The sequence below is a fragment of the Theropithecus gelada genome, chromosome 18, assembly GCF_003255815.1.
Source record: "Theropithecus gelada isolate Dixy chromosome 18, Tgel_1.0, whole genome shotgun sequence".
NCBI lineage: Eukaryota > Metazoa > Chordata > Mammalia > Primates > Cercopithecidae > Theropithecus > Theropithecus gelada.
In genome coordinates this window covers 38,132,604-38,146,913 of record NC_037686.1, presented here as the reverse complement: position 1 = coordinate 38,146,913, position 14,310 = coordinate 38,132,604, and the positions used below count along the sequence as shown (strand labels likewise).

At 43.9% G+C, this 14,310-nt stretch overlaps 1 protein-coding gene and 1 pseudogene across 1 annotated transcript in view; one reads left to right on the top strand and one right to left on the bottom strand.

Moving 5' to 3' along the window:
* PSTPIP2 (proline-serine-threonine phosphatase interacting protein 2) overlaps positions 1 to 14,310 on the top strand; it is a 95,072-nt gene that overhangs the window by 38,210 nt on the left and 42,552 nt on the right. The window contains exon 2 of the mRNA XM_025365116.1: positions 2,352 to 2,452. Coding sequence (XP_025220901.1) covers positions 2,352 to 2,452 — 101 coding nt within the window. The remainder of the gene's footprint in view (positions 1 to 2,351; positions 2,453 to 14,310) is intronic.
* Positions 11,796 to 13,956, bottom strand: LOC112611387 (annotated as a pseudogene).

The window sequence follows — 14,310 nt, the reverse complement described above, 5'->3', positions numbered from 1 at the left end:
CAACCCAAATGTTTATCAATGATAGATTGGATTAAGAAAATGTGGCACATATACACCATGGAATACTATGCAGCCATAAAAAAGGATGAGTTCATGACCTTTGTAAGAACATGGATGAAGCTGGAAACCATCATTCTGAGCAAACTATCGCAAGGAAAGAAAACCAAACACCACATGTTCTCACTCATAGGTGGGAATTGAACAATGAGAACACTTGGACACAGGGTGGGGAACATCACACACCAGGACCTGTCATGGGGTGGGGTGAGCGGGGAGGGATAGCATTAGGAGATATACCTAATGTAAATGATGAGTTAATGGTGCAGTACACCAACATGGCACATGTATACATATGTAACAAACCTGCAAGTTGTGCACATGTACCCTAGAACTTAAAGTGTGTGTGTGTATATATATATATATATATATATATATATATATATATATAGACCCTTATCCCATACGGAACCACACTTCCTTCTGCAAACTGGGACTGGGAAGGATTGGTTTGCCTTGGCTGGGATGGGGTGGATGAGTTCAAAACTCCCCAGGGCACATTCAGAGGCCAGCTAACCAACCTCTTAGGGTCTATGGTCTGAATCAGACAACCCATTGTATGCATTTGGGGGTGGAAACTAGGGAACCAGCCTCCTTAGGGAACACTTTGGAGTGTTATTTAATGTACTGATTTGTTGGTTTGGGGACTTGGCTTGATTTTTAAAATGTGCTGCATCTGAGGCTGCTGGTTGGGGGACTTAGCCTGGTCCCTTCAACCTTGGAGAGCACAGTAGAATAAAATATAAATAAGTTGCTAATTTAAAAATTTGGCCAGGCATGGTGGCTCATGCTTAGCACTTTGGGAGGCCAAGACGGGCAGATTGCTTGAGGTCAAGAGTTTGAGACCGGTCTGGGCAACATGGCGAGACCCTTGACTTTACTAAAACTACAAAAAATAGCTGGATATGGTGGCACATCCTGTAGTCCCCGCTATTCAGGAGGCTGAGGCAGGAGGATTACTTGAGCCCAGGAAGCGAGGGTTGCAGTGAGCCAAGATCGTGCCACTGCACTCCAGCCTGGGCAACAGAGTGAGACTCTGTATTTAAAACAAAAACAAAAACAAAACAAAACAAAACAAAAATATATATATATATATTTATACACACATATATAGTCCTTCTCCCCTAATTGGGGCCAATGACCACGGAGAGCATGCTTCATGCTTCCCAGTGGACAGACAGCCCTATTCTCCCACTCCTGAGTCCTGGTTCCTGGCTCCTGGCTTAGAGCTGCTTGTCTTTTGCAGAGATACCCTTGACCCTCAGTAGTGCTAACTGGTGGTAGGAAGAGCTATCAGGGTGAAGTTCAGTGGCAAGTTTAAGGACAGAGAAAAATTGTATAGCACCAGGTTACATGGTCCTGTAGCGTAGGTCAGTTTCCATCCGGCAGTATAAGGAAGCACATGACAGAAGGCTGGCGTGGGTGCCCAGCTCCTTCTCCCTCTCCTTGCCTGACTTTGGGCTTGAGTAGAGGATCCACAGAGGGACCTCAGCCTAGCCAGCTCCCTCACCCATGTGCCTGTGATTCGTCTGTCACTTCCTGTTTTGTGGCCCTTCAGTCTCATCAGTTAAAAAACTGTTTCACACAACATGTGTTCTTACTTCTTGCATTGTTCTTCTCGGCTTGGAGGTGTCTTGGAGGTAAAGCGTTACTGAACTAAACTTGAATCTGCTCACTGGGCACAGCAAAGCCCAACACTGACACAAAGGTTTGCAGTTACAGGAAGAAAGGCATTTATTGCAGGGCACCAAGCAAGGAAAAGGGGCATGATGGCTTATAAGCAAGGGTTTTTAAAGGCAGGAGTGAGGGGGTTTCCAAAGTAAGTTAGGGGCTGAGGAATTTCTGCAACTTCTTTATCCGTTTCCTGGTTCCAGTCTGTCGAAGGTCAACATGACTGTGATCAGCATTTGTCATCGGGTGAGAGTCCTGGTTTCTGAAAAACAACTCAAGGATGTATGTAAAGATGTTATCTTTGTTTCTATAGGCAACCAAATATCTTGTGATCCTGACTTACTTGGGTGGCTTGTTTGGTGGATTATTCATTCACTTCCCTAATTTCTGGTTGCAGGGCTAGCTAGATACCTGGAATTTTCCTTGAAGGAACTGAAACATGTTCCTTCATCTCCAGGGTGAGGGTGGAGAAGCCTGACAGGCTCCTAAGGGGGTCCCTGCACCATCTCAAAGTGAGTCAGCAACGTTCTATGGCCAGCTTCTCACCTCTTTTGCCCCATCTTCTCTCCGGCCTCGGGGCTGCCTTCCATTCCTGGTCTGATGCTATGTTGTCTTTCCCCCAGAGTGCAGACATCCTCAGCACCGTCGGCTACGACAGCATTATCCAGCATCTGAACAACGGCCGCAAGAACTGCAAAGAGTTTGAAGAGTTTCTAAAAGAAAGGTACGATGCCCTGTCCTCTCTGAAGAGGGTGGGCCAAGATGTCTCCACACCGACAAGGAACAATTTCCTATTTTTCATTTGTGTTTAATGGTTCTGAAGACCCTCTGCTCTAGGTTATGGGATGATACCTGAGAAGTACATGATACTTCTGTCCTAAAGTTCTTAGAAACAAGTTTGACACATAAGATTTATGATGAAACTGTGAACGAATTATAATAAGAAACAAAACATACTTAATACTGTGTTACAAATAACACTGAAAGACCCCATGATGTAGCTTTTAGACTACTGAGGAGGAGACCGCTGAAGATTGGCAAAGTAGGAAAGGAGAGGAAAGGAAAAAGGAAGGAGAGAGGGAGGGAGGGAGGTAAAGAAAGGAGGAAATAAAATAGAGGACGGGGTGGCTTCACGGAGGAGTAGGTCCTTCTGGTGGCCCTCAGAGGGTGAGGTGGATTTGACAGGTGAAGAAGTACCTGAATATCTGGGAGAACAGCACGCTCGAGGTGGGAATGAGATGGCCCACGTGGTTAGTGGGAGGCAGAGCGCAGCTCAGAGACCAGCAGGATGAAGAGATGTGGGAAAGCGGTGAAGCCGATCACGACGCTCCTGGGGGTGGCAGGGCATGGTGGTCCATGGGGAACTGCCATGGTTTAGAGGATTTTCTTATCTTCTTCTTTTTAAAAATGGATAAGATAAAAAAAAACACAAAACTTAGTTTTGTGGAAACTTACTCATCTAGAATATTCCATTTTACAGAGGTTCTGGATGAAAGAATATGTTAAGAGGATTTGGGGCCAAAGATCAGGATCCTTGCCAAGATTCAAATCAATGAACAAGTTCTATTTGTAAGGCAGTAAGTGAAAGGCTCAGAACCCAGAGATACAGACATCAAAGTGTTTTTGGTCAACTCTCTCACTTTCTACTCAAGAGAAAATTTGGTAACGATCAAACTTACTCACACTGGTTGCCCAGCCCTTGGGTGGTGAGGCCTGTCTCCTTGAGCCATCCCAAAGGTCTGGAGGACCTGGAGGCCTGAGGAGGGGTGAACCAAGAGAGGCTCGGCTACTGTCAGCGCTGTGGAGCTGGCCGCTGCTCCTCCCCCTTTAAGGGAGCAGTTCCCTTCTTTTCTACCCAAGATGGTTGACAGTGTTGACACCCAGTTAAAAAGTGTTTCTTTCTTTTTACAAACACTGGCGGTGGGCTTCCTCCTTCCTTCAACAGTGCTAGGACAGAGTTTCATGAGCATGAAGGATCTAGAGATTGCAGAGGACTCTGCTTTTTTCTGTTCCTCCTCCATTTATGACTTCTATAAATGTCCTCCTGGGAATGAAATGGCCTTGGAATACATCTGCAGAGGAAGGAAGTATCTGTTGGCTCAGGACCCCAGGCACTGACTGCCTGGCAAGACCATCCAAGGGTCCCCTGATACAGAGAGGTTTGTCTAAATCAGTGACTTCCATACTTTTTTGAACGTGACCCTCAAAAAAATATATTTTACACAGCCACCCAGTACACACATGCATAAACAAAACAATGAAACAGGACTACCCTGTCAATTTATCCGGTTGTATTTAATTTTGAAATGCTAGTCTTCCAGCTATTCAGGAGGCTGAGGTCGGGGGATCACTTAGCCCAGGAGTTCAAGGTTGCAGTGAGCTCTGATTGCATCACTGCACTCTAGCCTGGGTGACAGAGTGAGATCCTGTCTTTCAAAAAAAAATTGCTGGTCATAATCCATTGAATTGATTTATGACTCACAAATGGGTCGTGACCCACAGTTGAAAAACACTAGTCCAAATAGGACCCCAAAGCTAAGGTCTCACTTTTAAAAACGATTCACAAAAATACGTAAGAGTAGGAAATATATGGAGAATAAAAATTATTATTTATATTGTATTTCTAGTATATGTTCTCTCTCCCCCCATGGGTTTTATAGCAAAAAGAAGTCAGTCTTGTGCTTTCCAATTCTGGGGAAGAATCTGCAGGCATTAGATCAGTGTGTCAGATAGGCATGCCCTGGGCGTGGAGATGCAGCCCCTGAGTGTGTGGTCTGCTTGGCTTTGGGCCTCTGTTCCTGTGGCACGCTTGCAGGAAGGAAGCTGCTGTCATTGAGGCTGTGTGTTTGTTCCTCCACTGTGTCCTGTTCAAGGGTAATTCATGTGCAGAAGGACAGTCCTCCAGGCGTGGGGGTCCAGCTTTCCTCTTGTTCAGGTGGGTGCAGGATGCTTGTGGGAACTGAGACTCAGTCGGCTGCATTTGTGCCATAATCTAATATGACTGAAACATCCTCCTTGAGTCTTAAACATTATATGACTGAGCTGTCATAAATTACATGTAGAGGCCGGGCGTGGTAGCTCACACCTGTAATCCCAGCACTTTGGGAGGCCGAGGCAGGTGGATCACCTGAGGTTGAGAGTTCGAGACCAGCCTGACCAACATGGAGAAACCCCATCTCTACTAAAAATACAAAATTAGCTGGGCGTGCTGGCGCATGCCTGTAATCCCAGCTACTTGGGAGGCTGAGGCAGGAGAATTACTTGAACCTAGGAGGTGGAGGTTGCAGTGAGCTGAGATCTCGCCATTGCACTCCAGCCTGGGTAACAGGAGTGAAACTCCATCTCAAAACAAAAACAAAAAACAAACAAACAAAAATTACATGTAGAACCCTGGGATATTTGTGGTTCTTAGAGACAAGAGGCAAACACACACCAATACAGGGGCAAAGATAACAGACTGTTATATGTAATAGTTATTTTTGAACAACCACCTCTTGTCCAATGTCATACGTTATTTATTATTTTGAGTTCATCAAATTTAATACACATACATTTATAACACTTTTATATGGTACATGGCTAAACATGCCCTATATCTAATGGGGTACTTTTAAGACTTTCCAAAAGTGTCAAAGTCCTACCATGGGCCTCTCGAATTTCTGGCAGTTTAGTGGCAAGGGGAAGGGGGAGATACTATACTTCCCTGTGAGCTCCCACGCCCTTCTCTTCCCTGGATGGAACCCAGCACTGCACCCCTCCGTGCCACATTTTACCTCCATTACGGGAACTAGGAAATACCCTTTTCGTTCGTTGTACCCAGACAGATTGCAGTAAATTCATCTGCACTCCGTGAGGTTGGACAGAACAATCACCCCAGTGCAAGGAGCCGCTCATGTGCTGCTCTGGAGGGACAGGGAGGCTGCCTTTCTTGCCACCCATAGGGCAGATTCTTGCATCCAGGGTAGACATATAAAAATAAAGTTAGCTCAGAGGGTAGATACAGGTGATTAAATGAGATTATATAATAACTGCTGTTTATTGAAGGCTTGCTAGATGCATAGGGCAGATTCCAAAGCCCAACTTTCCTAGGTTTGAAACCATATTACCCCTTATTAGCTGTCTGACCTTAGGCAAATGCCATAATCTCTCTGAACCTCAGTTCCTTCAATTGTAACATAAGGATGAGAACAGTTAACATACAGGGTTATTGTAACAACTGTTACAATAATTGTTAATAATTAATAATTGTTAACAATTGTTACAATAATTGTTTATAACTACTACATTGTTATAATAATTGTTAATAACTACTAAAATTCATACAATTAATATTGTAACATATTAACAATATTGTAATCATATTAAATCAAAATTGATATTAATTAAATTAATATATAATTAAATAATACTATAAGTAACAAAACACAGTAACAAACACTCCATCAGTGAATTGTAAATTTATCTGGTTTACCCTTCTCTCAGCTGGAAAAGCACAACAATAATAGAGGTGATGCTGGCAACCACAGCCAACATCTGAATAGTTACGTAATATAACCATAACATTGAGGCTTACACATCCCTTTGGTACTTATATTGGCTGCATAAGGTTTCTTGGAACAGAAGTGTAGCTTTGTAGATGAGGTTTAAGTAATTTACCAGGGGAATCTAGAAAGTGACAGAACCCAGAATGGTCCGGAGGGGCAGTGAGGACGGGGGTCTCATACAACCCCTGTGTTTATGATTCATCAACACCGGCAAAAGGGCTGGTGGCGATCTGAGGAGATGGGCTAGTTCCCAGCACAGACACACTCTCCCTCTCTTTTCTGTTTATACAGTCTCACTCATTATACCCATTCTGTCTATTTCAGCCAGATGGGTTTATTGGTGAGCATGCTTTGGATGTCTCTGCCTGTACCTCTTTACTTCAGTATTTCCCCACCTGGAAAGTCCTCCTTTTTCCTTGATGCCTAAGTAAATTCTCCCCATCCTTCCAAGTCCAGGTCAAATTTTCCTCTTCTTTCATTTCTCTCCCTTTTTTTTTTTTTTAAAGACAGAGTCTCGCTCTGTCATCCAGGCTAGGGTACAGTGGTGCAATCTCGGCTCACTTCAACCTCCGCCTCTCGGGTTCAGACAATTCTTGCACCTCAGCCTCCCGAGTAGCTGGGATTACAGGTGTGCACCGCCACACCCAGCTAATTTTTGTATTTTTAGTAGAGATGGGGTTTCTCCCTATTGGCCAGGCTGATCTTGAACTTTTGGTCTCAAGTGATCTGGCCTGCCTCAGCCTCCCAAAGTGCTGGGATTATAGGCGTGAGCAACCCGACCTTATTTCTCTTTAAAGGAAACATTCTACATAGGACTTTAGTCTGAACTCTTTCAGCTGGTTAACAATTAAAATGAAGCCATCCTGTCACTGGTAGCCCAAGCCCATGGACTCTCCCACTCTCAGATGCCCAGATGTGGCGAAATATTATATAATGAGCTCCTGATATGAGCAGAAAATGAGAACTATAAAAATAAGGTTAATCATACCTTAGAGGGTAGCTAGGGATGATTAAATGAGATTATATTAATAGCTTCTGTTTATTGAAAGCTTACTCTATGGAAGCTACAATGTGTTTTGTATGTATTATTTAATTCTCATAAAAACTCTGTATGGTAAGTTTTCTCATCCTTATGTTATAATTGAAGAAATTGAGGTTCAGAGAGGCTACGGAACTTGCCTTAGGTCAGACAGCTAATTAGCTGTAGATACGGTTTCAAACCTAGAAAATTTGGGCCCTGGAATCTGCTATTAACCAGTACACTGTGCCCAGTAGAGTAGCTGGTACACAATACATAGTGAGTAAATGGTACCCACTGATCTTAGGCAAGTTCCATAACCTTTACTAATATTGTTATATTAAGTGTAGAAGCCAAGTAGGGAATATATCATTAGCTTCCTTTTACAGACAAGAACACTGAAGTTTAGTGGATTTAAATGACTTGCCCAAGATTATAATATCAGTAAGTAGTAAAGCTGGGATTCCTATTGACTTCATGTCTGGTGGTTTTTCCACTTTACTTAATGGTCTCTTGAGAAAGTTGGGTGTATTCTCTGAAGGAGAACAGGAACTTGGCAGCCAAGTCAGTTCTCTTAATTGTGTGCTGCGATAGGATCCTGAGTAGGGAGGAGGGAAGCATGCTTGTGGAACGCCTTTATGTCCAGAATTCTTTACCATTTGTAGATTAGCAGCTATACCTATGCTCTTGGGGATCCACAGCCCCGGTGCCTTGGGACTCTGTACTCTTCCCCATAAGCTCCTGTACGTCCCATGGTCAACCTGCCCTGGCTACAGCTCTGTTTCCGGGACCCTCACTGTGTCGGCTATGTCTCAGGACAGCCTTAAGGAGGACAGATTGCCAGGATGGGAATGACAGATTCCTTCATGCATTAGCTGGTAAAGTTGTGAAGCCATTATGTACCATATTAGTTTTTTAGGGCTGTTGGGACAAATTGCCTCTAACTGAATGGCTTTAAATAACAGAATTTATTCTCTCACAAGTCCATAGGCCAGTAGTCCAAAATCAAGATGTTGGCAGAATCTTGCTGTCTTGAAGGCTTTATTGGAGAAGGTGTCCCATTCCTTTCTCTTGGTTTTTGGTGTCATCAGTAATCCTTGGCATATCCTGGCTTGCAGCTGCATAACTCCCATCTCTTCCTCTATCATCCTGTGGTGTTCTTCCCCTGTGTCTTCACAATGTCTTTTTTTTTTTTTTTGAGATGGCGTCTCACTCTGTCCCCCAGGCTAGAGTTCAGCGGCATGATCTTAGCGGACTGCAACCTCCGCTTCCCAGGTTCAAGCGATTCTCCTGCCTTCGCCTCCTGAGTAGCTGCGACTACAGATGTGCAAAACTACACCCTGCTAATTTTTGTGTTTAGTAGAGATGGGGTTTCACCATGTTGGCCAGGCTGTTCTTGAACTCCTGACCTCAGGTGATCCACCTGCCTTGGCTTCCCAAAGTGCTGGGATTATAGGTGTGAGCCACCACACCCAGCCCATTGTCTTCTTGTGAGGACACTAGTCATACTGGATTAAGAGGCCACCCTACTCCAGTATGACCTTATCTCAATGATTACGTCTGCAAGGACCCTATTTCCAAATAAGGTCATAGTCTAAGATGCTGGGGGTTGAGACTGCAACCTATTTTGTGGGAGGAACACCTGTGCCCAAAAGAATGTACTGGAAGCTGAGAGCAACATGGGAAATAGAGTATTGGGATGGGAGTTTAGACACCTGGGCGGCCTTCTAATCCTGGCTTCCTCACTAGCCAGCGCTGATATGATTCAAGGCCCTAGACTTTTCTAGGTTCCAGTTTCCTTAGCTGTAAAATTTGGATTGTACGAGATGTTCTGTGAGAGCCCCTTGGATCTAATTCTTCCCAAGGAACTTATTCAGTTGAGGTGCTGTGAATAGCATATACAGTAAAATTGAGAAAAATATTTAAGTGTCAGGTTTTATGGCAAAAGGATTTCATCTTATCTGTTCACTCTGATTTTGGGGCAACCTGGAGCACTAGATTGAGAATCATTCTGAGGCTGCTTTCAGACCTGATGGAAAAGGCAGTATCTGATGATGTTTGTCTTGGGTTGTTTTTCCTTTCTTTCTTTCCTGTTTTCTTTTTCTTTTTCTTTTTTTTTTTGAGACGGAGTTTCGCTCTTACTGCCTAAGCTAGAGTGCAATGGCATGATCTCGGCTCACTGCAACCTCTGCCTCCTGGGTTCAAGCGATTCTCCTGCTTCAGCCTCCTGAGTAGCTGGGATTACAGGTGCACACCACCACACCTAGCTAATTTTTTTGTATTTTTAGAAGAAACAGGGTTTCACCATGTTAGCCAGGGTAGTCTCGAACTCCTGACCTCAGGTGATCTGCCCGCCTCAGCCTCCCAAAGTGCTGGGATTACAGGTGTGAGGCACAGCACCCAGCCTGTCATGGGTTGCTGAAGGGAAAATGGCACATGGATTATTCCTGGTCTGGGAATTTGGAGAGAAGCGAGGTCAAAGAGAGTTGGGGTTTTTAAGGAGAGCTTTGTGAAGTGTAGCCAGCTAAGTGCTCAGAGGTATGGTATTGCCTCTTCTGTTTCCTGTACTATTTTGTACATTTTCATCTGGCCCTTGTTACATGATAGTAAACTAAAATATTGGTTTACATCTCTCTCTTCTGCTAGATTATGAGCTCCACTAGGCAGGTCTCATATTTCAGCCATCTCTGTGTTCTTAGCACCTGGTGTGATGCCTGGCACATTGTGGATGTTCAATAAATGACAAATTGATGATCAGATGAGACAGAAAAAATCGGATAGGTGGTAGGAGGGTGATCTAGATAAAGGCCTACTTATTCAAGCATGATTTCTGTGATGTTCTAGTAATTCCTTCATTGCCTGCCTGGACCCATTGCTTCCCATTTACTAGGGAAATACCCTCTCAACCTCAGTGGTTGTTCCCTGGTTTTATGAGGCTGAGATTCTAGTTTCACTTCTATTAAAGCTCCTTCTTTTCTCCAAAAAGCACACCATGATGCTTGCTGGAACTCATTACTTCCCAGGTTCTAGGAGAACATCTTGTTTCATGGGGAACAAGATGTTGCCTATGGTATGTTTAGATTCATGATGCCTTCCTCTTACAAGAAGGAGACTGAGTGAGTGGTTTCTTGTCCTGGAAACAACAAAAGATTCTAAAGAAATCTTAATGGATATGATTCTGAGGATAAAATGCCTGTATATTATATATTTTAAAAAATGAAAATGGCCTGAATGTCTTTTTACCTGTAAAAATATTAAATGTCATTGTAGCATGTTAATAAATTTTTATATAGATATAGTGAACAGAGATTCAGAAAGTTAGAAATGGTTACTAGGGAGTTAAGATGCATCTTTTTCTGTAACTAGAGTCAGCTTCAGGTGTACTTTACATTGTCAGGAGCTAGAAAAACTTTAGAAGTAAAGTTGAAGAATGGAGTCCTGAGAAGAAACAGGGTTATTGCTAAAACTGTAGTACTGAGTACTGTCTAAGACCAGAAGGAGAAATCACTTGCATAGTCTCAGACAAGTAGATAGGGCTGCCCACAGTACCAGGAGCAAGATGAAGCCAAATCCCAAAACAGCCATGTAAATGCACCTCCACCAAAGAAGGAGGGAAGGAAGGAAGAAAGATATCAAGGCAAAAGCAACCAAAGAACCAGAGCCCATAACTCAAGAACAGACAAAGCCAATCCAACATCTGGATAACTGACCCAAGTAGAAAATTTACCCAAAAGAATAGTGGAAGTATTCCGAGATATAATACAGGAAAAATGTCATGAAAGGAAGGACTAAATAGATCTGAAGGGCACACTATGAACCAGGAAACTCTGATACACAGTAATCAATACTGATTATGATTACATAAGGACCAATGTTAACACACATCCTGGCTAAGTTATTGAACTAAATAAAGAATTCTTCAAGTATGCAGGAAGGAAAAAACAAGTTGTCTATACAGAAATAATCAGGGGAAATTTGGGACGGCCCCAGGCTTCTATACAATGACAGAAGCCAGTGGAACAAGTTCAGCCAAGTTCTGAGGGAACACTTAAGAACAGTCATTACACCAGTGAGGTTGTCAGTCCAATATAAAGGCCACAGGTAAATAGTCTCAAATATGAAAGAACTCAGGGAATACTGACCCCTTTCCTACCTTGAGCTATTTTGACAAAAGATTATGTAGTGATAAAATTTAGTCAAGCAAGAAATGAATCCAAATTAAAATCTTTGAGATGAATAATTATGATAACAGGACAATTATTGAGCTTCAAATTCATTTCAATAAATAGTTCAGACTAAACAACTGGGGGAAATATGATTGGAGAACAGAATATGTTATACACAAATGAAACAAAATGTAAACAGTATTGAGGAGGTGGAAGTACAACAGTGCTTATTATCTAACACTTCCAGCATGCTGTCAAACATCTACAATGGTCAAAAATAGAAATAAATTGTTAAAATGTTTGAATATCTCCATCCTCTTACTTTTTTTTTTTCAAACAAAAGCTGCCACATGTTTATTAAGACATTACTGGCTCTTAAGCATAGCTGGCTTTATAAACCATTTTCCACATATTATCACACATTTGGGAAATTTTCTGAGATGATATATCAAGACAGGCTTCTCTTGTGACTCAACTGGACTTCAAATAGTCTGTTTAGAAGTCTGAGTAATGATGCAACCTATACATCAGGGCCTTGCCCTTTTCTTTCTTTCTTTCTTTCTTTTTTTTTTTTTTTTTGAGTCGGAGTCTTGCTCTTGTCGCCGAGGCTGGAGTGCAATGGCGCGATCTCAGCTCACCATACCCTCCGCCTCCTGGGTTCAGGTGATTCTCCTGTCTCAGCCTCCCAAGTAGCTGGGATTACAGGCACCTGCCGCCACACCCGGCTAATTTTGTATTTTTAGTAGAGACGGGGTTTCTCCATGTTGGTCAGGCTGGTCTTGAACTCAGGTGATCCACCCGCCTTGGTCTCCCAAAGTGCTGGGATTACAGATGTGAGCCACCACGCCCGGTCGGCCTTGCCCTTTTCATTCCCCAAGGCAAAGTATCCACCTCTGAGAGAAAATTCCATGGTATAAACATGAGAAATATTCTTCTTTTTAATGACTGGGAAGTTTGAAATACTGTACAGGAAGGAAGATGAACCAATCTGACTGCTTCTTTCATTTTTTCTGAAGCAACTGCCAATATTTCTGTAGTAGGATTGAATGTCAGAGAAGTAACACCTGTAACCAAGTTCATTATAGCTTTTATTGGCTTTGGGTTTGTTTCTCGGCGACAAGAATCTTGACTGTTTATATTTACTACTCCACAATTAGAACCACAAGCAACATACTATCCATTCCTAGATGTGGCAATGCTTCATCTATATAAACTGCCTTAATCAACAAATCTGTTAAGGCACCTCCTTGAGTTCACATCCCAAACATAAACTTCTCCATCCTCCGAAGAGGCATATACTTTCTTACTATCTGAAGAGAACGTGGATGCTGCAACCCTTCCATTAATTTTCATGCTTCCAATCAGTTCTTTGGTCTTCATTGACAGCAAATGCAAATACCTGGCAGTGCCATTTATGAGCAAGAAGGACCCATCTGGGGAGACTTCAGAGCTCCTCACCATCTTCTTTCAAACCTCTCACTGGATGCACAGGAATTAATTTTCCAGCTAGCATGTCATAGACATAAAAAACCTTGCTGTGGGTACTCGTGGCTAAAACTTCTTCCCCATTAGCACTAAGACAAGCCTTAAGGATTGGAAACCTTTCCAAATAGGTGCTTTGGATTTTAGGATTTGTTCTTCCATCAACCTGAAATAGTGATACAGGTTATCTAATCCAGCGACAATCACAATCTGTGCACACGGATGGAACTGCACAGATGAGATCTGAGCAGCAGTAGGACGTTCAGATGAGGAACGCTGGCAGTTCCTCATCTTCAGGATTCCTCGCAGTAGGACGTTCAGATGAGGAACGCTGGCAGTTCCTCATCTTCAGGATTCCTCTTGGCAGAGAAGTTATTGTGGTTATGAAATTCCCTGTCCTTTGCAACAAAGCATCTTCATGCTCTTCACTTTCATCATCTGAAGATGTTTTCCGCCTATTAGTCTCTGCCCAGGCAGGTACTCCTCCCACGGCATGCTGGAATTCTTAAAGTCTCTTCTTAAGGTTGTCTTTCTAAAGTTTACTTTCACTAGCATTTTTCATCATTATCTTTCCGAAACCGATTGTTCATCATGTCAACCATTTCCTCATCTTCATCTTCTTCATCCACCCAAACTGGCTTCTTTTGAGGTGCAAAATTACCTTTTGCTTCATTCTCCGCTTCTGAGTCACCCAAGTCTTCATATCCTTGAACCCGCGGGCCCCGCAGAGGCCGCAGCCGCCCGATCTCGTCGTCTTCGATGTCGCCGGAGACCAGCGCCTCCAGGCACCGCTCCACGCCCAGTTTGCCCTCCTCCAGCGTGAGGCGGTGCCGCTGGCGGAGCCGGAGCCATCTCTCCTCTTCCGCGGCGGTTACCGCTGGGATGAAGGGGCAGCCTTTTCGGGCGGCGCGCCCGGCCCCGCTCCGGCTTTCCAGTCCGCCCTCGCTCTGGGCTAACGCTTCGGCTTCGCTTCGGTTCTCCCGTCCAGTTTCATTTGGCTCCTCGGTTCCTGCGGCATCGTTAGGTTTGAGGAGAGACGCAAGTGCTCACGTGGAACCTCGCTGCGCCTGGGCGCCTCTTTTCTTTTTAAGGCAGTGTCTCGCTGCGTGGCCCAGGCTGGAGTGCAATGGCGCAATCTCGGCTCACTGCAACCTCCGCCTCCCGGGTTCAAGCGATTCTCCTGCCACAGCCTCCCAAGTAGCTGGGATTACAGGCATGGGCCACCATGCCTGGCTAATGTTTTGTATTTTTGGTAGAGGCGGGGTTTCACCATGTTGGCCAGGCTGGTCTCGAACTCCTGATCTCAGGTGATCCACCCGCCTTGGCCTCCCAAAGTATTGGGATTACAGGTGTTAGCCATTGCACCCGGTCA